General features: G+C 64.1%; 1 protein-coding gene across 1 annotated transcript in view; it reads left to right on the plus strand.

Annotated features, from left to right (window-relative positions):
- The window catches only part of LOC135891516 (complement C3-like), a 40353-nt gene extending 21289 nt beyond the window's left edge, over positions 1–19064 (plus strand). Inside the window, exons 23-41 of the mRNA XM_065419063.1 lie at positions 335–421; positions 3080–3283; positions 3503–3578; positions 4016–4178; positions 5544–5639; positions 7492–7645; positions 8089–8261; positions 9072–9236; positions 9692–9751; positions 10689–10779; positions 10950–11001; positions 11468–11555; positions 11930–12016; positions 13255–13360; positions 14003–14092; positions 15356–15439; positions 17398–17481; positions 18291–18426; positions 18929–19064. Coding sequence (XP_065275135.1) covers positions 335–421; positions 3080–3283; positions 3503–3578; positions 4016–4178; positions 5544–5639; positions 7492–7645; positions 8089–8261; positions 9072–9236; positions 9692–9751; positions 10689–10779; positions 10950–11001; positions 11468–11555; positions 11930–12016; positions 13255–13360; positions 14003–14092; positions 15356–15439; positions 17398–17481; positions 18291–18426; positions 18929–19064 — 2132 coding nt within the window. The remainder of the gene's footprint in view (positions 1–334; positions 422–3079; positions 3284–3502; positions 3579–4015; positions 4179–5543; positions 5640–7491; positions 7646–8088; positions 8262–9071; positions 9237–9691; positions 9752–10688; positions 10780–10949; positions 11002–11467; positions 11556–11929; positions 12017–13254; positions 13361–14002; positions 14093–15355; positions 15440–17397; positions 17482–18290; positions 18427–18928) is intronic.
- Positions 19065–22313: the final 3249 nt, after the last annotated feature.

Here is a 22313-nt window from a genome sequence, read left to right on the forward strand (position 1 = left end):
GCGGTGGCTCCTTGTTGTCCAGCTCTCACTACATAGTGGGATTTAATTGCTCCTTCCATTGAGGCAGAGAGGGGAGCTTAGCACACCCAGGTCTGCGATTGTCTGTAGATCCAAGAGCCGGTAACACCTTCCAGGCAACAGGGATCAGGCACCTGGCGCGGACTCTCCTGGCCTAGACTGCCCCGCAACGGGCGTCTCCCTGCCCCACACCCTCCCCTGTGACATTCAGCTCCGCACCCCCCTGCAGCCCCATGGCAGGAGCTTGTTTATAACCAATCTGAGCATCGGAGCACCACTCCTCCCTCACCCCGAATGCTCCGTCCTCCCCTGGCAGGTCAACTGCAGCAGGAGCTGGTCAGAAGCCAACACCTCGAAAACCTGGTGCCCGACACAGACGCCGAGGTCTTCATTAGCGTGCAAGGTACGTGGGGTGCCAGCCGGGCACGGCTCCGCGGGGGCGCCAGGCAGCAAGTGCGGCTCGGCCTTTGAGCAGCCGCTGGGCCCGTGAACGTCCCCCCAGGGCTACCCTCCCCCGTTTCCCTGCCCTCTGAGCTCCAGCTCCAGGGGCCTCCCTGGCCCCAGCGCATGTGGTGGGACAGAGTCCACTCTTGCCTACGCTGCTGTAAATCACCCTGCTCTGCCCCGAGAAACACGCCCCTCCCAGAGCCAGGGTGTAACAATGCTAGCTTTCGCGGGACACATCGGAGAGTGTCAATTCAGGACAAATTGCTGAGAGCAGGGCAGTTACAGCCTGTCACGTTATTGACTTGAGCTGGGACCATATAGAACATGGTTGCAACCAAAGTCCTGTAGTGGCACCAAATCTTGTATAAAGGGGGTCAAATGAGGTGTCTAAGACAAGGTTATGGTTTGCTGGTTATGATTATGCTGTCTATATGTGTGTATCAATTTTGTAGTTGAAGTTATGAATATTGGCTCTATACTGTCTGTATTTCAAACTTATGCTATGCTTCTGGGTGACATCCCAGACCAGTTGGTGTCAGCTCTGCCTAGCCTGCTTGATGGCCCATTAAGGACCATCAGCTATACAACTGACCCACTGAGAGAAGGCAGATACACCTTGTAACTCAGCAAAGTATGCAGGGACTGGCCCATGTGACTCCAGACTCCATTTTGCTGTAATTTTCCACAGTAAGAACAAAGAGGTGTTCTTACACCTGGAGGAGACTATAAAAGGCTGATGCCTCCTCTCCATCTGGTCTTCAATCCTGCTTCTTACCTCTGGAGGGACTTTGCTACAAACTGAAGCTCTGAACAAAGGACTGATGACCCATCCCAGCTGGGGATGTTCCAGAGACTTGATTTGAACCTGCAGTTTATTCCATCACTGCTACAAGCCTGAACCAAGAACTTTGCCATTTCTGTGTGTCATTGATTCCATGTAACCAATTCTAGCTCTCATCCAGATCTTTTTCCTTTTATGAATAAACCTGCCCTCTTTTAAGCAATTTGTCCTGAATTGCATGGTGTCAAGTATCAGAGGGGTAGCCGTGTTAGTCTGGATCTGTAAAATGCAACAAAGTGTCCTGTGGCACCTTAAAGACTAACAGATGTATTGGAGCATAAGCTTTCGTGGGTGAATACCCACTTCGTCAGACGACATGTGTCTGACGAAGTGGGTATTCACCCACGAAAGCTTATGCTCCAATACATCTGTTAGTCTTTAAGGTGCCACAGGACACTTTGTTGCTTTGTCCTGAATTGGTGCTCTCAGTTGGGTCCCGCCAGAACCAGCGTCGTTACACAGCCCAAAGCTGGGGTTTTCTCCCCCTCTAAGGCACCAAACCAGCCAGACAGAGAGGACTTCGGTCTCACCCCACTGGCTAACCACAAGTCACACAAGCAATTCCCTTAGACACTCCAGTTTCCCAGTATCACCACCAGTGCCACTCGTTATGGGGACGAATGGTTATGAAAACCAATACCCCAGTCAAAGAAAAAAGGTTCTCCGGATCCCAAAGGACCAAGCCCCAGACCCAGGTCAATATACAAGTTAGATCTTACCCACAAATCACGCTGTTGCCAGTCCTTTAGAATCTAAAATCTAAAGGTTTATTCATAAAAGGAAAAAGATCTGGATGAGAGCTAGAATTGGTTACATGGAATCAATGACACACAGAAATGGCAAAGTTCTTGGTTCAGGCTTGTAGCAGTGATGGAATAAACTGCAGGTTCAAATCAAGTCTCTGGAATACCTCCCCCGCTGGGATGGGTCCTCAGTCCTTTGTTCAGAGCTTCAGTTTGTAGCAAGGTCCCTCCAGAGGTCAGAAGCAGGTTTGAAGACAAGATGGAGATGAGGCAGCTGCCATGTGACCTCTCTTTCTTTGTCCCAAAGACAATCATCCAGCACATGGCCTGTAAAATCCTCCGAGTCTGTCCCTAGGCAGGTCCCAGCCTTGCTGAGTCACCAGGTGTATCTGCTTCTCTCAATGGGTCAGTTGTAGCTGATGGTTTGTAATGAGCCATCAAGCAGGCCAGGCAGCGCTGACACCAAACTGTCTGGGGTGTCCCCCAGAAGCAGAGCCCAAGTGTGAAATACAGACAGGACAGACAACCCTACAGACAGCATCATCCTAACCAGCAAACCATAACCTCTGTATAGACGCCTCACACGACAACCTTCGTACAATATTTGCTGCAAATATGTAACAGTGGTTGCAACAATGATCTATACCGGGGGCGGGCAAACTTTTTGGCCCGAGGGCCGCATCGGGTTTTGGAAATTGTATGGCGGGCTGGTTGGGGAGGGGGGCGTGGCATCTGAAGCAGTGCGTGTTTTACCCACGAAAGCTTATGCCCAAGTAAATCTGTTAGTCTTTAAGGTGCCACCGGACTCCTCGTTGTTTTTGTGGATACAGACTAACACGGCTACCCCCTGATACCTGTCACCATGCAGTGCTCTAACCACTAGCCCCCACTCCCCTCCCAGAGCCAGGGTACAATGCAGCTGTCCCGCTTCTCAGCAGCACGCGTGGCGCAGCCAGGCCGCCCACAGCCAGCTGGGGCTGGGGGAAGGGACAAGCTGGGGCATGAGTGGGCATCTCCTCTCCCTCGGCAGGCGACCTGCTCGGCGAGACGCTGGTGGGGGGGCTGCAGAGCTCCACGCTGCAGAAGCTGATCAGGCTGCCGGGGGGGTGCGTGGAGCAGAACATCTTCAGCGTCACCCCGAACATCATCCTCACCCACTACCTGGACACCACCAAGCAGTGGGACCAGATCGGGGTGGAGCTCCGGGATCAGTCCATCCAGAACATCGTCCACGGTGAGCGGGGCCCAGCCAGGCCAGAGGGTGGGAGGGAGGGTTTGCAATGTGTGACGATGCTACACTCTGCCCAGCAGGGGGTGCTCTCCACCCTGCCCCCGCCCACTCCCCCTGAATCTGAGCCAGGGGAGGGGGGGTGCATGCAGCCCCCACCCGCCCCCTGCCCTGGGACTCCGACGGCCCAGCCCTGACTGCGTGTCTGTTTGGGCTCTCCTGCAGGCTACACCCGCCAGCGGACTTACAGAGAGCGTGATGGTTCCTACAAGCCCTATCGGGGAAGCACCGGCAGCAGCTGGTATGGCACCTTCCTCGCGGGGGGCGGCGGGGCTGGGGATGGTGAGCTGGCCACAGCGTGCAATGCAATGCTGCCCTCCCCTGGCGGGGTGTAGAGCTGCTCACGCTGCGTGTCATACACCCTATACAGCTCACAGCAAGTGGGGATTCTCCGTTCACTCCGGTGTCCTGGGCAGGGGCAGCGGGAGCTGGGGTCTGTGCTGGTGTGGGGGAAGGCCTGGCTGTGCTGCTGCGAAGGGGGCAGGGCCCCGTCCACACAGAGCCCTGCAAGGGGGCAGTGCCGCCGCCTGGCTCAGCTCCCCGCAGTGATGTGTTTGCAGCAGCTCCCTCGGGCACGGTGCCGCCTGCTGCTGGGTCTGGCCACAGCTCTCCCGTGGCCTGGGAGCTCCCCTCCCCTCCAGCCCTGCAGATTCATGCCCCTCCCCTCCCCCCCGGCAGGCTGACCGCCTACATCCTCAAGGTGTTTGCCATGGCCTTGCCGCTGGGCACCCACATCGACCCCAGCGAGCTGTGTGCCAGCGCCCGGTGGCTGATCGGCCAGAGGCAGGAAGCGTCTGGGTGTTTCCGCGAGGACGCTGCGATTTATACGCCCGCGATGCAGGTACCAGTCGCTCCATTGGCCAGACGGGAGGCCGGGCAGGAAACGCAGGCCCGACAGATGGTGTGATGGGCTACGCTGTCCTGGCAAAGCTCCGTCCCTCGCCCGCGGTCACACCAGGGAGCCAGTGACAGCTCAGGGATCAGCACGCGGAGCCCCCCTCCCGCTGCTGCCTGCCGCTGGCTGGGCATGACGGCGCGGGCGCAGGGCCCCAGGAGGTGTTGGTTGGATCAGAGAACGACTGATCCAGCTTGTGCAGTTGCCTCCCCCGGGGGTACTTCCTGGGGATAAATTCCTCCTCGGGGAGATGAGGGAGTGAGTCCGGGACTGCGGAGCATTAGCTGGATTTGTCTGCTAAGATGATCTGCAGCAAACAGAGCCAACGTTGCTCGTGTCATCCTTAGGGTTCAGAGTCAACAACCCATTGGGGCAAGCGGGGCAGTTCGCCCGACACCCCCGCAGCCCTTCCAGTGGCGTAGCCAGCTTTTAAGAGGAGGGGGAGCAAACCTAAAAAAGGTGCCCCCCTTGGCTCCTCCTCCGGCCACGCCCCCCTGGCTCCTCCTCCGGCCATGCCCCCTTGGCTCCTCCTCCGGCCACACCCCCCTGGCTCCTCCTCCGGCCATGCCCCCCTGGCTCCTCCTCCGGCCACGCCCCCCCTTGGCTCCTCCTCTGGCTGTACCGCTGACCGCCCCTCCCCCCGCTCCTCCGGCCGCACGCCCGCCGCCCCCCCATGGCTGCCGGCCGTGCTGTGGGCGGTCAGCCTGCGCCCCCCCCCCGCTCCTCCGGCCACGGCTGCGGGGCCGGGCCGCATGCTGCCCCCCCCCCCCGCTCTTCCGGCCACGTGCCCGTCGCCCCCCCATGGCTGCCGGCTGCACTGTGGGCGGCCAGCCAGTGCCCCCCCCTCGCTCCTCCGGCCGTGCTGCAGGCGGCCAGCCTGTGCCCCCCCTCGCTCCTCCGGCCGTGCTGCGGGCGGCCAGCCTGTGCCCCCCCTCGCTCCTCCGGCCGGCAGCCGCCTTTGGAAAGGCGCCGCTTTTGGTAAAAGGGGTGAGGGGAAGCGGCTGCTTCCCCTGCACCCCGCTAGCTACGCTACTGAGCCCTTGTCTCAGGCTCTCTGCACGCTCTCACCCCTGGGAGGGCTCAGGGACACCCTTTTACCGAGTGCCCTGGGCACGTGGCCCCCTGGCAGCTGGCTACACGGGGCGCACGGGCAGGCTCCTTTGGCGCCGTTCCTCCCTGCCCAGCTGCTGCTCGGCTCTGCCCCCGCCCCGGGCAGGGCCCAGTGATCGGGGGTCCGGGCGGGGGAAGGGAGCCAGGTGCCCGCACGGCTCCCATACAGCTCGCCCATCCCCCTCTGCTCTTCTTCCACAGGGGGGGTACCACGGCTCCAACGCCGACGCCTCCCTCACAGCCTTCGTCCTCGTGGCGCTGAAGGAGGCCGAGTCCATCTGCAGTAACCATGTGAAGGTAGGACAGTGACGGCTGCCCCACGACCTGTCCCGGGGGCCCAGCGCGGCCCCCTCGGCGGCAGCTGCACCGGCAGGGCCTCTGCAAAGCGAGCCCAGATGCCAGGGGAACGCTGCTGCCGTCGGCGGGACACCTCTGAGAGTGTCAATTCAGGACAAATCGCTGAGAGCAGGGCAGTTACAGCCCAAGGCTGGGGTCCTTTGCACACCCAGGCACCAAACCAGCCAGCCAGAGAGGACTTCGGTCGCACCCCACTGGCGAACCACAAGTCACACAAGCAATTCCCTCAGACACTCCAGTTTCCCAGTATCACCACCAGCACCGCTTTTTATGGGGACGAATGGTTATGAAAACCAATACCCCAGGAAAAGGAAAAAGGTTCTCTCGATCCCAAAGGACCAAGCCCCAGACCCAGGTCAATATACAAATCAGATCTTACCCACCAATCACACTGTTGCCAATCCTTTAGAATCTAAAATCTAAAGGTTTATCGACTCTTCCAGGTGGTAGGACAACTCTTTGTCCTTACTGTGGAAAATTACAGCAAGATGGAGTTTGGAGTCACATGGGCCAGTCACATGTCCAGGCATGACTCAGTGCTTTACAGGTGGCAGCCATTGCTCACATGCTACCTCAGGGGTCCTCAAACTGGGGATTGGGACCCCTTAGGGGGTCGCAAGGTCATTACATGGGGGTCGTGAGCTGTCAACCTCCATCCTAAACCCAGGGCCGGCTCCAGGCACCAGCTTGTCAAGCAGGTGCTTGGGGCGGCCGCTCAGGAGAGGGGCGGCATGTCCAGCTATTCGGCGGCAATTCGGCGGACGGTCCCTCACTCCGCCTCGGAGCGAAGGACCTCCCGCCGAATTGCCGGCGCAGATCGCGATCGCGGCTTTTTTTTTTTTTTTTTGGCTGCTTGGGGCGGCCAAAACCCTGGAGCCGGCCCTGCCTAAACCCGCTTTGCCTCCAGCATTTATAATGGTGTTAAATATATTAAAGAGTGTGTTTAATTTATTAGGGGGGTCGCACTCAGAGGCTGGCTGTGTGAAAGGGGTCACCAGGACAAAAGTTTGAGACCCACTGGGCTACCTTGAGCGGCCCCAGGAAGCTGTCTTATGTGGATTGGAGCCTCCCAAAGTCTATTGTCAGTTAAGTGTTTCTGGATTGGGCACTTAACTTGCAAATTCCTTTCTCCAGAAGAACAGGAGTCCTTGTGGCACCTTGAAGTGGGTTTTAGCCCAGGAAAGCTTCTGCCCAAATCAACGTGTTAGTCTCTCAGGTGCCACCGGACTCCTGTTCTGTTTGCGGATACAGACTAACACGGCTGCTCCTCTGAAACCTGTCTCACGAAGCCGACCACATGCTTCACTGAGGCTACTTAGAATCAAAGCACATTGAGACACAAGTACAGAGCCAATATTCCTAACTTCAACTACACAAATGACACACACCCACAGACAGCATCATCCTAACCAGCAAACCAGAACCTCTGTATAGACGCCTCACACGACAGCCTTGGTACAATATTTGCTGCAAATATATAACAGTGGTTGCAACGATGATCTCTACGGGTTATATTAATAACGTCACACCCTGGCGATGGGCTTCCGAGAGTCCCCGAACCAGCAGGCGCTGCAGGACCGGCCCAGCCCGTTGCGATCTTGGCGCCAGAGGCCAGTGTTCCTGTGGGCGTCCCACAAGCTCGTCTCTGGGGCAGGGACCCAGCACCTGGGGGGAACGTGGGGGGAAGGTGCCCAGCTGGTCCCTGTTCTGCGGCACCTTTCGGGGGCACTGAATCCCACAGGTCCCTCCCCCTCCCGACCGCAGTCCGTTTCTCCTTCTGTCCCGGCGACAGGAGCTGCCCAGCGGCCTGCGGAAAGCCCAGGGCTACCTGGAGAGCCGCCTCTGGAGCCTGCAGAACCCCTACAGTGTGGCCATCAGCTCCTATGCCCTGGCCCTGGTGAACAGCCCCCTGGCCAACGCCGTCCTGGACAACTTCGCTGCCCGCAGTGAGAGCAGAGCCGGGGCCGGGGGCTGGGACTGGCGCTCGGCACCGCCTGGGGCGGGGGGCTGGGACCGGTGCTCGGCACTGCGTGGGGCTGGGGACTCGGACCGGCGCTCGGCACTGCCTGGGGCGGGGGCTGTGACCGGCGCTCGGCACTGCCCGGGGCGGGGGGCTGGGACTGGCGCTCGGCACTGCTCGGGGCGGGGGCTCATGCAGGGCAGGGATAGGCTGGGGAAATGAGGCAGAGAGGAGGGGGCTGTGCCCAATGCTGGGAGCGGGGGGCACATGTGACTGTGTGTGTGCCGTATGCATGCAATAGCAAGTGACTCTGCACTTGTGTGTGCGTGAGGTGGGCTCTGCCCGTATGCGATGCGTGTGCATGCGTGTGCGATGCATGTGCTCTGTGTCCCATTGCTCCCCTGCTGACGGTAGCGCCGCTCTCCGCAGACGGGACACACTGGCCCGTGGACCAGCACACGGACCGCTCTCTGTACACCATCGAAGCCACGGCCTACGGCCTCCTGCAGAAGCTGACCCTCGGGCGCTTTGAGGAGACCCACCCCATCGTGCGGTGGCTGGTCGAGAGTAGGGGGTTCGGTGGGGGCTATGAGAGCACCCAGGTAAGAGCTGGCGCGGGCAGGGGGGCCCTGAGCGCCAGGAGGCGGGATCATACCTGGGCCTGAGCATGGCCAGCCCTCCCTCCCGCCCCACATGGGGGTCCCTCCCGCGGCTTCAGGGGCTTGGTTCCCAGCTGGTGGCTGGTCAGTGCCCCCTGCCGGGATCTGGGCCTTCGCTTGCTCACGGCACACAGAGCCGCTGGATGAAAACATGGATCCGCCTGCTGGGAGGCTGCTATGTGCCACGGCTTTAGTGCCCGAGAAGACGCGGGAACCCAAACCAGAGAGAGACGAAACAGGCTGCTCCCTGCGGCAGGGAGGCCCGACTGCCACAGGCTGGCTGGCTGCCGACTGACGGCCTCCACGACCCCCCACCCTGCAAGTGAACACACCCCTCCGTGCACCGCAAGCCTGCGTGCCACGGCCCTAGCAGTCTCTGGGGGAGTGGGGTGGGGACACGTTGGCCGGGGGGGCGGAGATCCCAGGCAGGCCCTGCCCGCACTGCCCCTTGGGGTGGCAACGGGAGGGAGCCGGTCCCAGTGCACCCAACCAGCAGCAAACTGGCACGGCGGGAGCAGGACCCGCTCCTCCTGCCCTGCCTGGGGGCGCTCGCGGGGCGGCCCTGCCCATTGGACTGGCTTTGGAGCAGCTGCCCGTCGCGGCCGGTGCCTCCCCGCACACGGGGGTCGAGCACGTGCTCCGGAGCTTTGCCGAACTGACACCTCAAATACCCTCATCTGGGCAGGACCTTTCCCAGCGCGCCCCCCCCCTCCACTGCCCGGCCCCTGCTGCCAGCCTCTGCCTCCTCCCCAGACCACCGTGATCGGCATGCAGGCCCTGGCGCAGTACCGGGTCGCCGTCCGCCCCGAGAAGGTCGTCGACCTGAAGGTGCAGGTCAGCGTGCCCACGCGCAACCTGGCCGAGCTCTGGGACATCAACAACAGCAACGCCTACCTGCAGCGCTCCAACTCCAAAAAGGTCAGCCCTGCCATCAGGCCCCGCCCCCTGCCCTCGGGCCCCGCCCCTGACATGCAGCCCCGCCCCCTCTCCTGGGGTCCTGCCCCCTGCCCTCGCTCCCCCCCCCCTGGCATGCAGCCCCGCCCCCCTCCCCTGGGGTCCCGCCCCCTGCCTGCAGGCCCTGCCCCTGGCACGCAGCTCTGCCTTCGGGACCCACCCCCCGGCACATAGCCACCCCCCCACCCTCAGGCCCAGCCCTATGGAACACAGCTGCCCCCCCCCCCACTCTTGGGCCCCACCCCCTGGCATGCAGCCACGCCCATGGCACAAAGCAACCCCCCCTGGGGACACCTGGCGTGCAGGGCAGAGCTCCCACGTGGGACCCTGTGCCCCATGGCCAGGGCAGGGCGGCTGCTGGCTCTGGGGTGCTGCACAGTCCGGCACCTCCTCAGCATCTCCCACCCTTTCCCCTGCAGTTCTACGCCCAGGAAGCTTTGAACATCACCGCCCGCGGGACGGGCACCGGCACGGTGACAGTGAGTGATGCCTGGGCCCGGGTGATCGCCCACAGCCTGACCCAGCCCTGCACCTCCTGGGGAACATGGGCACCGGGGCTGTGCCAATCACTGGGCTAGACTAGAGAGGAGCAGGGGCCAGGACTCCTGGGTTCTCTCCCCAGCTCCAAGAGGGGAGTGGGGTCGATTGGTTAGAGCAGGGGGGGCGGGGCTGGTAGCCAGGACTCCTGGGTTCTCTCCCCGGCTCTGGGAGGGGAGCGGGGGTTAGTGGTTAGAGCGGGGGAGGGCAGGAGCCAGGACTCCTGGGTTCTCTCCCCGGCTTTGGAAGGGGAGTGGGGGTTAGTGGTTAGAGCGGGGGGCTGGGTGCCAGGAGGGCTCCTGGGTTCTCTCCCCGGCTCTGGGAGGGGAGTGGGGGTTAGTGGTTAGAGCAGGGGGGCCGGGAGCCAGGACTCCTGGGTTCTCTCCCCGGCTCTGGCAGGGGAGTGGGGGTTAGTGGTTAGAGCAGGGGGGGCCGGGAGCCAGGACTCCTGGGTTCTCTCCCCGGCTCTGGGAGGGGAGTGGGGGCTGGTGGTTAGAGCGGGGGGGCTGGGAGCCAGGACTCCTGTGTTCTCTCCCCAGCTCTGGGAGGGGAGTTGGGGCTGGTGGTTAGAGCGGGGGGGCTGGGAGCCAGGACTCCTGGGTTCTCTCCCCGGCTCTGGGAGGGGAGTGGGGGCTGGTGATTAGAGCGGGGGGGGGCGGGAGCCAGGACTCCTGGGTTCTCTCCCCGGCTCTGGGAGGGGAGTGGGGGTTAGTGGTTAGAGCAGGGGGGCTGGGTGCCAGGAGGGCTCCTGGGTTCTGCTCCTGATGCCGGCCCCGCCTCGCTGTGCCCACGGAGAAGGGGTGGGGAGGGGAGGGGTGTGCCTTGCCCACGGGCCGGCTGGCGGGGGTGACCCACTCACGCTCTCGCCTTCCTTCCCAGCTCCTGACCGTGTACCACACGCTGCCGCCGGCCCGCGAACGCGAATGCCAGGCCTTCTGGCTGGCGGTGACCGTGGAGGACGTCCCCGAAGGTACGGCGGGGCGGTCGTCTGCTCCCCTGGGAGCCGGCCCAGCCTCCCCAGTCCATGTCCCCGGGCCCCAGCTGACAGAAACGGGGCCCCTCCGCCTAATGGGAGGAGACGCCCCCGGGGCCCAGCCCCATAGCTGGTTCCTGCCCTAACCCTGCCCTTTGGGTTCGTAGACAAGAAGAAGCACGAATACATCGACACCTTCCGGCTCCGGCTCCAGGCCAGGTAACGCCCCGGCCCTGGTGAGGGCAGAACCCAGGCACAAGGCTGAGTCCTGTAACGGCTGCAGCAGGGGGCTTGTTCCAGCGCTTACGGGCCGGCGCCTTCACGCCTGCCACTGCCTAGCAGGGCTGGGAATCAGCCGCCCCCCGCGCAGACTCTGCTCCCGCTGTGGGTCCAGCCCCCCCAGGTCCCTCCGCTCTGCTTCACAGCCCTGTACAAAGAACATAGAGCAGAGCAAGGCAGGGTGTGCTCCATGGGGCCCTGCCAGCCCTGCCCCTCCCCTGTGCCCCATGGGGCCCTGCCCCCTGCCCCTCCCCTGTGCCCCATGGGCCCTGACCCACCAGCCCTGCCCCCTGCTTGTTCCCTGTGCCCCATAGGGCCCTGCCCTGACAGCTCTGCCCCTTCCCTATGCCCCATGCCCCTGCCCCTGCCCGCACCCGTGAGCTGAAGGCAGCGTTCTGGTCCCTAGGTCCCTGGGGCTGCGGGACGCCACAATGACCATCATCGACGTCTCCCTGCTGACGGGCTTCGAGCCCGACCTGGGCGATCTCAAGCAGGTGACTGGGGGTAACGGGCCGGCCGAAGCTCCAGGCCCTATGGCGAGAGGGCTACTGGTCCCGGGCCTGAGGCTCTGTGGGGCTGCCATGGGGCTCAGCCAGGCTAGACCCACCCATGGGGAGCCAGCGTGCGGCTGCGACCTCTGCCCCTCGCCGGCCTCACGCATGGCTGTTAGCCCCGAGGGTCAGAGCCCGGGTCCCTGCAGCGCCCATCCCACGGCTCTGCAAGGGAGGGAGTGGAGACAGGGGCACCCCACGAAACGGACCCGCTGCCGGGCTCCTGCGAGCTGGGGGCAGCTTGGGGGGTGCTGCTGGCTGGAGGGGGCAGGGCAACCCCAGAGCCCCAGCTCAGCGGTGTCTGCCTGGCCCCACAGCTCACTAACAGTGTGGAGCAGTACATCTTCCTCTTCGAGAGCAAGGCCACCACCAGCAACAACTCCGTCGTCCTCTACTTCAACCAGGTGAGGGGCCCAGCCCGGCCCGGCCGCCCGCCTGCCCCTGCCCCTCCACCCCCAGGGACCCTGCCCCTCCCTCCCCGTGTCGAACCCTGCCCCTGCCCCATGCACGGGACCCTGCCCCTACGCCCCCAGAAACCCTGCCCCTTCCCCCCTGGACGCTGCCCCTCCCCCCCTGCGCCGGACCCTGCCCCTCCCCCCTGGACCCTGCCCCTCCCTCCCTGTGTCGGACCCTCCCCCCCCCCCCCCGCAAGGGAACCTGCCCCTCCCTCCCCCCAACGTGGGACCCTCCCCTTGCGGGACCATGCCCCTCCCCCCTGCATGGGACCCTACCCCTCCTTCCCTGTGTCGGACCCTGTTCTCCCCCCCCCAATGGGACCACGCCCCTCCCCCCTCACCGCGGGACCCCTACCCCACAAATGTGCTGCCCCCTGAGATGCTCCAACCAAGGCCTCTCACTGAGCAGCCCTGGGGGCTCTGGGGACCCTGCGGGCTGTACTGGGGGGGTGTCGGCCCCCCAGCCTGACAGAGAATGGGGTTCCCATGAGGTGTCTGGCAGTCCAGGGGGGCAGACGGGAGGAGACGGCGCGGCCTGCCCAGGGCGTGGCTGCCGGGGGGCGCAGCAGAGACCCGGGGCCGTTCACCCCATGCCGGCAGCGCCCGTGCTGACCTCGGAGACGCACAGGAGGGGCCCTGTCGCACCACCCCACCCTGTGGTCAGAGAGCGGGAGCCAATGCCAGGATGGGGCCGCCACCCGGCCCCCTGGGCGAGCGCCCGGTGCTTCCTGCTGGCCTCTTCCGGGGGCTGGGCCCAGCCCCACACACAGGGCTCAGGCCAGCGCTGCCCAGAGCAGGGGGCCCCGCAGCTGCCCCGAGGTTGGCCCCTGGCTATGTCCCGCCCACGCCGCAGACCCGCTGGGCCCATGGGCTCTCCCCGGCGCTGGCCCTTGGAGCGGGGGAGGGGGTTCTCCGCGTGCTGGGCACCGAGGCACGGACAGAGCGGGTCTGGCCGGGCGCTGGGGGGTTCAGAGCCAAAGGGGGCCGGGGTCTGTCTGTGGGGGGCACATGCAGAGTTCTGTCAGTGACACCGCCCCACGCTGGAGAGTCCCGGGCTGCAGCCAGCGTGGGGCACATGGGGGCAGGTTATCCCCCAGCGGCTGCTGCTGGGTGTCCTGGGGCCAGCCGGGAGGCCAGGCTGGATGGGCCCAGGGCTGAGCCGGCCGGTCTGTTCCCGGGCGCTGCAGATTTCCAATCAGACGGACACGGAAGTCGGGTTCCGGATTCACCAGCGTCTGGAGCTGGGGATGCTGCAGCCGGCCGTGGTCACCATCTATGAGTATTACGAGCCTGGTGAGCTTCTCCTTGGGGCTCCGGGCAGGGGCGCCGCGGGCACCGGCCCTGCCTCGCGGGCGGGGGGGGCAGCGTGCGGACCACCGCCACTCGGAGGCCAGGTGCTGCTGCGTCGGTGCCCCGTGGAGGGTGCCGGTGGGAAGCTCCGGGGGGAAGGAGGGGGGACATGGACTCAGGGCCGGTAGCTGGCCTAGGAATCTGCTCCTGGAATCACGCCGGGGGCTGCAGGGCGGCTTTGCAAACCTGCCCCTCGTTCAGGTGCCCGCTGGGGCGAATCCGGCCCCGAGCGCGCGAGGTCTGAGATTCTCACCCAGGCTGGCGTTAGGGTCGGGGGTCTCCGGCTGCTCCCTGCTCAGGGGGAGCCCAAGGGGGCAGTGTGCGGGTCAGAGCAGTGGGCAAGGGGCGCAGAGGCTGGGCAGATGGGGGGCCCGTGGCTGCAGGGGGGGTGCGACGGGAGGGTGGGCCGCAGGGTGGAGCGGGGGTCTGGCTCCAGGCCGGAGCGACAGAGAGAATGGAGTCAATCTCCTCTCCCCAGGCCTCAGCCAGCCCGGAGAGCTGAGGGGCCGGTGCGGCGCCCATGGGGGGAGGGCGCTCGGTGGGTGTCAGGGCAGAACACGGCCTCTGGGTCTCTTCCCCTCGCAGCCCGGCGATGCAGCCGCTTCTACAACATGCGGAACGAGAGCGGGCTGCTGCGGAAGATCTGCCAGGAGGAGGTCTGCAAATGCGCCGAAGGTAAAGCCATGCCCGCGCCCGGCTCCGTGGCGTCGCCTGCTCCTCTCGCTGCCCAGCCCAGGGGCGACCCGCTCCTCACAGCACAGCCACCCTGGAAGGGGGACGCTAGGGACGGGCCACAGTGCCCGGCTCAGCATGACAGTCACCCGCCAGCGAGCGCTGGCCTGGCCGCTTCCCTGCAGTTACCCGCTGCCCGGGCCCTGTGGCTCGTTACCCGCTGCCAGGCCCTGTGCCGGGCTCGTTACCCGCTGCCGGGCCCTGTGCCGGGCTCGTTACCCGCTGCCGGGCCCTGTGCCGGGCTCGTTATCCGCTGCCGGGCCCTGTAGCAGGCTCGTTACCCACTGCCGGGCCCTGTAGCGGGCTCGTTACCCGCTGCCGGGCCCTGTAGCGGGCTCGTTACCCGCTGCCCCCTGTGCCAGGCTCGTTACCCGCTGCCGGGCCCTGTGCCGGGCTCGTTACCCGCTGCCAGGCCCTGTGCCGGGCTCGTTACCCGCTGCCGGGCCCTGTGCCGGGCTCGTTATCCGCTGCCGGGCCCTGTAGCAGGCTCGTTACCCGCTGCCGGGCCCTGTAGCGGGCTCGTTACCCGCTGCCCCCTGTGCCAGGCTCGTTACCCGCTGCCGAGCCCCGTGCCGGGCTCATTACCCGCTGCCGGGCCCCGTGCCGGGTTCGTTACCCGCTGCCGGGCCCCGGGCCGGGTTCGTTACCCGCTGCCGGGCCCTGTGCCGGGCTCGTTACCCACTGCTGGGCCCCGTGCCGGGCTCGTTACCCGCTGCCGGGCCCCGTGCCGGGCTCGTTACCCGCTGCCCGGGCCCCGTGCCGGGCTCGTTACCCACTGCCAGGCCCTGTGCCGGGTTCGTTACCCGCTGCCCGGGCCCCGTGGCTCGTTACCCGCTGTCGGGCCCTGTATCGGGCTCGTTACCCGCTGCCAGGCCCCATGCCGGGCTCGTTACCTGCTGCCGGGCCCCGTGCCGGGCTCGTTACCCGCTGCCCGGGCCCCGTGCATGGCAGAGAATTCCCTGGGGCTAACGCTCGCTCGTGACTAGGCCCTCGTCAGAGCCGTGCCTGGAAACGCACCGGCTCAGCCGCACACTGAGCCCCAGGTCCCCGCGGTGTCTGTTGGGCTTCGCACCAAGCCCATGAGCCCCCGTGGGATCTGGGACGCTCCGACCATGTTCCTGTGAGCTACCGGCCAGGCCGGGACCTCCCCAGACGTGCAGCCCGGCCAGCCTGTGCCTCTGACCTCTCCACTTTCCCTGCACTCAGACAATTGCCTTCGGATGACCCCTCCCCACAGCCTGAGTGAGGACCATCTCTACGACAAGGCCTGCGACACGGGCGTGGACTACGGTGAGCCCCAGGGGGGCTCTGTGGGGAAGACAGGAGGGCTCACGAGGGGGCTGGGAGCGCTCGGCGCTGCTCTGGCACCATTGAGGGCATTACCCGGCGGCACGTTTCCCAGGTGTCACGGACTCCCGGGACTCGGGCTCGCTCCCGGCCCCGTGCGGTCCCTGGGGGGAACCCCCTTCAGTGCGACAGCCCTTCTCGGGGGTCAAACAACTCCACCTCCTGGAGCCGCACCTGTCGAAGCCTTAGCACGTCTGTCTCTCGACGTGGGCCCCCTCAGGGAGTCCCCTGTGTCGCGGAGTGTGGGGGACTCAGGGCCCTGTACCCCCGGCTTCCTGCGATTCACCGTGACTCTCAGCCAGCCAGTAAAGCGGAAGGTTTATTGAACAACAGGAACATAGTCTACAGCAGAGCTCGTAGATACAACCAGGACCCCTCAATCAAGTCCCCTTGGGGAGCGCAGGGAGCTTAGACCCCAGCTTGGGATTCCCTGCGTTGCACCTCCCAGCCCAAAACTCTCCAGCAGCTCTCTCCCCCCTCCCCTCTGCTCCTCCTCTCCTTTGTTCAGTCTCCCAGGCAGAAGGTGTCACTTCTCCCAACCCCCTTCCTGGCTCAGGTTACAGCTCAGGTAGCTCAATGTAACTCCCAGGCTACATTCCCAGGTCAAATCCGCCCTGCTCCTGTTCCGTCACACCCTGCTCTGGACCCCCGGGGCCTCCACCCCCCAAAGGGGGCGATGCCCCCCCCCCCCGCCCTGTTCTCTAGCTCGGAGCGACTCTCAGCCAGCGTCACACAGGAGGGTTTATTGAGCGTTGAGCCCAGCACAGGAAACTCTCAGGCCCTCAGGCCTGGCCTCCCTCAGCCCAGCACATCCCAGTCTCTCTGCATCCAGGTGGGCTCTGCCTGCTCCCCCTCTCCAGCCCAGAGCCCCCCTGCTCCCAGCTGGGGCTCTGAGATCCCCGGCCCCAAGTCCCACCTCTGTCCATTGTCTTCTCTCCAGGGAAACAGGCTGCCTGGGCCTCCTCTCATCTGTCCTTTGTTCCCCTCTGGCTGGAACTGGCTGGGACTCCCGAGCTGGGGTGGGCCTCCTGGTGACCAGGTCACTGCTCGCTAGCGTCCCCCATCTCCAGGCAGCTGTCCGGAGTCCCACTCCTTCTCCCACCCCCTCGTTACACACGCAGCTCACAGGGAAACTGAGGCACACACAGTGTTCATGCAAAACTCTAAGAAAATCCCCCAGTTCATCACACCTGACCAGGAGCCGGCCAATGATGTCGAAAGGCAGCAATCCCGAACCAGCCAGTGGCATGCTGTGTCGTTAGCCTGTGGAACTCACTGCCACAGGATGGGATGGGGGCCAAGGGCTCAGCGAGGGGCAAAGGGTGACCGGGCGTTCAGTGGAGAGCAGGAGCAGGCAGGGCTAGTAGAATTACTGCAAACAGAGCTTGGGAGGGGGAGAAAACCTCCTGCTTCCAGCTTAAACCAACCTCTGACTCCTTGGGGTCAGGACGAGACCTTCCTGGAGGCAGCTCGTCCTCCTGCCCTGGGAGTGCCATGCCCCTTCCTGGAGCAGCTGGTGCTGGGCCCGGGAACCAGGCTGGATGGGGCTCGGGTCAGAACCCATCTGCTGGCTCCCAGCCCTTGCGGTCTCCAATATCCCCACCACCACCTTCCTTCGGCCCCCTCGTAGCCCGGCTGAACATCCCCTCTGTGCCAGGCCCAGCTGGGGCGAGGCGCCTCCCGGGGCCCCTGCTCCTTCCCCGCTCAGCCCTGCGGCCTGAGGTGTAAACGCTCCCATGCGCCTCCTGAATCCGCCCCTCCCCGCGGCAGGGCGGGAGGCGGGGCCGGGGCCAGGGCCAGACCCCGGAGACGAGCGGCGGGTCCCTGGAGCGGGGGGTGCTGGCTCCGCCACTCGCCCCCTGGGACACGGGCTCACCGCTGGCTCCTCTCCTCTGCCTCAGTCTACAAGGTGCAGCTGGAGCAGCGGGAGCCGCACAACAGCACCGTCTATTACAGCATGAAGGTCCTGGCCGTCATCAAGTCTGGTGAGCGCCACGGGGACAGCGCTGCCGTCCCGGGCAGGCTGGGCTGCGAGCGGAGACCCCCGAGAGACCACGGCGGAGGGCACGGCCGGGGGTCTCCCCTCTGTCAGTGCTGGCCCCACGGCGGTGCTGGGGCCTGTACTGCAGGGAGCGGGGTGGGGGCGCGGTGGGGGCTCAACAGGGGGCGCTGCAGGGAGTGGAGGCTCGGCAGGGGGCGCTGGAGGGAGTAGGGCAGGTGGGGGCTCAGCAGGGGGCGCTGGGCTGCAGCGGGTGGGTGGGGGCTCAGCAGGGGGCACGGTGGAGGCTCAGTATGGGTCACTCTTCCCTCAGTCAGTGCTGGGCCCAGCGCGGCGCTAGGGGGCGCTGTGCTGCTCAAACGTCTTTCAGATTCAAACTCAAACTGTGGGTCCCTGGCCACCGTGGAAACCTCCTGTGGGGCTTTGCAGGACTAGTGGGGTCCCCCTGCCTGGCCGCACCCCCCAGGGTAGATACACTCCAGCCCCCGACACTTCCCGGCAGTGTCAATGGGTTTCATTTCGCCAGTTCCTCCCCTGCCCTGCTGCGGTGGGGGCTGGGCGCTGACGAGCAGCCCGGGCAGGGGCCCGGCCCCCGTCTGCCCTGTCGGGAGCTGGGGGGGCACTTGGGGGCACAGGCCCCTCAGGGATGCCAGGAGCTCTTGCCACTGTCCTGAGCGGTTTCCAGCCGGGAAGCGGATGCCCAGGGGGAAGGGGGTGCCTTTGCCTTGCTGTGGGCAGCGCCCTGCCGGCAGGGAGGTGCCCCCCGTTAGCCTGACCCACTGTCCCTTCCCCCAGGCACAGACGCGGAGGCGAACGGGAAAGTGAGAAGGTTTGTCTCCCACGCCACCTGCGAGGGTGCATTGGGCCTGCGGGAGCAGGGGCAGTACCTGGTCATGGGCCGGACGTGGGATCTCTGGCAGTCCAAAGACAGGTGAGTCCCCTCCCTGGGGCTGACTGGGGGCTGCCTGTTCCCTGCCGTGCCAGCCCAAGCAGGAGGCCATGTGGGGGCAGCGCTGGCCGGGGCAACCCTGGCCAGAGCCGACGAGCCCCGAGGCAGCCGTAAGGGGCTGATGCGCTGGGGGCGACTGGCCGCACGAAGCCGCAGGGCCTGGAGCTCGGCTCTGGAGGGGCCCTGACTCCACGTGCTGGAGCCCCGGCACGTACCCAGCTCTGCGCAGCTGGGGGTCCCGTGGTTCCTGCGGGGCTGATGGGGAGCTGAGCGCTCTGCCCGCTCCATGCTGTGCCTGGCTTACCCTGCGCCCTCGGCCAGAACGGGCTCAAAGCAGCCCCTGCCCCCGGCCGAGGCTCCCTGATCTCTCAGCTGGTCCGTGCCCGGCTAGGGGGGCACCCGGCCAGGGCCGGGGCGTATGGGCCAGTTCCCGTGTTCTGCGCCCCTGGCGCTGACAGGCGCCTTCTCCCTTCCTTGTAACCAGCTACACCTACGTGTTGGGCAAGGCGAGCTTCATCGTGCCCTGGCCGAGACCGGAGGAAGCCGTAACCGACAGGAGAACAAAAACGTTTCTGCAAACTCTGGACAACTTCGCCCAGTTTATGGGCTGTGACACCTAGATCCTGCAGGACACCCCCCCCAACCCCATTGCCATGGTCCCTGCAGGACCCCCCCCCCATCCCCACTGCCATGGTCCCTGCAGGACCCCCCCCATCCCCACTGCCATGGTCCCTGCAGGACTCCCCCAGTGCCTCCCATCCCCACTGCCATGGCTCCTGCAGGACCCCCCCCATCTCCCATCACCATGGTGCCCCCCCCGACTCTCCTCCCCTGTGGGTTGCAGGCGGGAAGCCTGGACCCGCTGCTGCAATGTGCTCGCTCTGAGAAAACAGAATAAACGCCCGACCCGCCAGCCACCAGGCTCCCTCGTGCTGCGTCCCCCCTGCAAGCAGCCCCCGCGCCGTCACACCGAGCCCTGGGGTTCCCAAACAGCCGCCCCCATCCGGCCCCTGCTGAAGGCAACAGCCAAACAGCTGCTGGCTTCGGGGGCCCAGCCAGGCGCAACACGTCCAGCGCCCTAGAACCCCCTGTAACAATGCGGTTCTGGCGGGACCCAACTGAGAGCGCCAATTCAGGACAAATTGCTTAAAACAGGGCAGTCCACCTCTAAGGCAAACCAAACCAGCCAGACTAAGAGGACTTTGGTCTCACCCCACTAGCTAACCACAAGTCATACAAGCAATTCCCTTAGACACTCCAGTTTCCCAGTATCACCACCAGTACCACTCGTTATGAGAACGAATGGTTATGAAAACCAATACCCCAATAAAAGAAAAAAGGTTCTCTCGATCCCAAAGGACCAAGCCCCAGACCCAGATCTTACCCACAAATCACGCTGTTGCCAATCCTTTAGAATCCAAAATCTAAAGGTTTATTCATAAAAGGAAGAAATATAGATGAGAGCTAGAATTGGTTACATGGAATCAATTACACACAGTGATGGCAAAGTTCTGGGTTCAGGCTTGTAGCAGAGATAGAATAAACTGCAGGTTCAAATCAAGTCTCTGGAACATCCCTGGCTGGGATGGGTCATCAGTCCTTTGTTCAGAGCTTCAGTTTGTAGCAAAGTCCCTCCAGAGGTATGAAGCAGGATTGAAGACCAGATGGAGGAGAGGCATCAGCCTTTTATAGTCTTTTCCAGGTGTAAGAACACCTGTTTGTCCTTACTGTGGAAAATTACAGCAAAATGGAATCTGGAGTCACATGGGCCAGTCCCTGCATACTTTGCTGAGTTACAAGGCGTATTTGCCTTCTCTCAATGGGTCCATTGTATAGCTGATGGTCCTTAATGGGCCATCAAGCAGGCTAGGCAGAGCTAACACCAACTTGTCTGGGATGTCTCCCAGAAGCATAGCATAAGTTTGAAATACAGACAGTATAGAGCCAATATTCATAACTTCAACTACAAGACTGATACACACATATAGACAGCATAATCATAACCAGTAAACCATAACCTCGTCTTAGACACCCCATTTGACCCCCTTTATACAAGATTTGGTGCCACTACAGGACTTTGGTTGCAACCCTGTTCTATACGGTCTGTCACGGAGTCCCCGGACGATGCTCTGGAACTGCTCCCCACAAAGCGAGTCAGGACTTTGGGGAGCCTCCTCTCTGTGAGCAGACTGTCTTCAGGGCAAGAAGCTCACACTGCTTCACCTTCCTGGGTCTGACCTTGGAGCATTCAGCATATGCCCCTCCGTGCGCTTCCCACAGCGAGTGCGCCCTGGTGGGGTCCTGGGGAAGTCAGAGGGTCCTGCCCCCCCCCACTTCGCAGTCAGACGTGACTCTCAGCCAGCCAGTAAAACAGAGGTTCATTAGATGACAGGAACATGGTCTAAAACAGAGCTTGTAGGTACAGAGAACCAGACCCCTCAGCCGAGTCCATTCTAGGGCCCAGCGAGCCAGACAACCCTGTCTGCCCTCCCTTCCCGTCCCCAGCCAGCTCCAAACTGAAACCCCCTCCAGCCCCTCCTCTCTGGCCTTTGTCTCTTTCCCAGGCCAGGAGGTCACCTGACCTCCTTGTTCACCTTTAGCTATTTCCTTGCAGGGGGGAAGGGCCCCGGCCATTAGTTGCCAGGAGACAGAGTGTCGGCCATTTATGCACACTGGTCTTTCCCCACCACCTAGAGACTTAAGAAATGCATAGGGGAAACTGAGGCACCCACACAGTATTCAGAAGAAACATTAAGAACAGTCCCACTTTGTCACACGGTCCCAATTCAAATCAATAATGTGACACCCCCGACCCAGAGACCTGCCCAGGCCCCAGAGACCTGCCCGGGCCCTAGAACCCCCACCCCAGAGACCTGCCCGGGCCCCAGAGACCTGCCCGGGCCCTAGAACCCCCACCCCAGAGACCTGCCCGGGCCCCAGAGACCTGCCCGGGCCCTAGAACCCCCACCCCAGAGACCTGCCCGGGCCCCACAGACCTGCCTGGGCCCTAGAACCCCCACCCCAGAGACCTGCCTGGGCCCTAGAACCCCTGCCCCAGAGACCTGCCCAGGACCTAGAGACCTGCCCAGGCCCCAGAGAGCCCCGACCCCAGGGTCCTGGCCGGGCACCAGAGACCTGCCCGGGCCTTTCCGTCTCCAGTTGCTGGGCTTTCCACTGGGATCCAGGCCCTTCCTGGCCAGAAGGGACGGTTTGGGTCACCCAGTCAGCCCCTGCCTAGCACCGGCCGGAGAGCCGCCCCCAGGCTCCGCGTCAGCCCCAGCTACTCTGGGTGCAGAGGCAGATTCTCCCCCTGCGCCGTCTCTCCCGCTACTGGACAGGGAGATGGGGCCCTTCAGAGTGACGCCTGGGGCCCTCCTAGGGTGTTGCCTTTAATGAGTCCCTTCCCCTCCCTGGGCCTCAGTTTCCCCTTTCACCTTCCCACAGTTCAACTGTGAGCTCTTTGGGGCAGGGACTGTCTGTCTGGGCAGCGCCCGGTGCAACGGGGCCCCAATCTTGGCTGGGGTCTGGGCAGCGCCCAGCCCGATGGGGCCCTGATCGCATCAGGCCTCTAGTAGCTGCGAGTAGAGACACCCCTGAAGCTGCCCGGGACGGGGTCTGTAAGGGGGGGCTGAGGGGGCAAGTGAGGTGCCTCCTCACTGCCCCATCAAGTCCCAGCTCCCTCCAAAGAGCGTGGGAGCCGCTCAAGGGCCGTGAGCCCCGGGCTGTCCTGGCAGAGCAGAGAGGCCGGCAGGCGCCCGGCCTGCACGGGGGTGAAGGCTACTCTGGGGCACCCCGAGATTGAGGCTGGCGTGTTACACCCCAGGTTTCACACCTACCCCCCTTTAAGAAGGCCCGGGGGAGGGGTCAGG

Source organism: Emys orbicularis, chromosome 19, assembly GCF_028017835.1.
Source record: "Emys orbicularis isolate rEmyOrb1 chromosome 19, rEmyOrb1.hap1, whole genome shotgun sequence".
In the NCBI taxonomy this organism is placed as follows: domain Eukaryota; kingdom Metazoa; phylum Chordata; order Testudines; family Emydidae; genus Emys; species Emys orbicularis.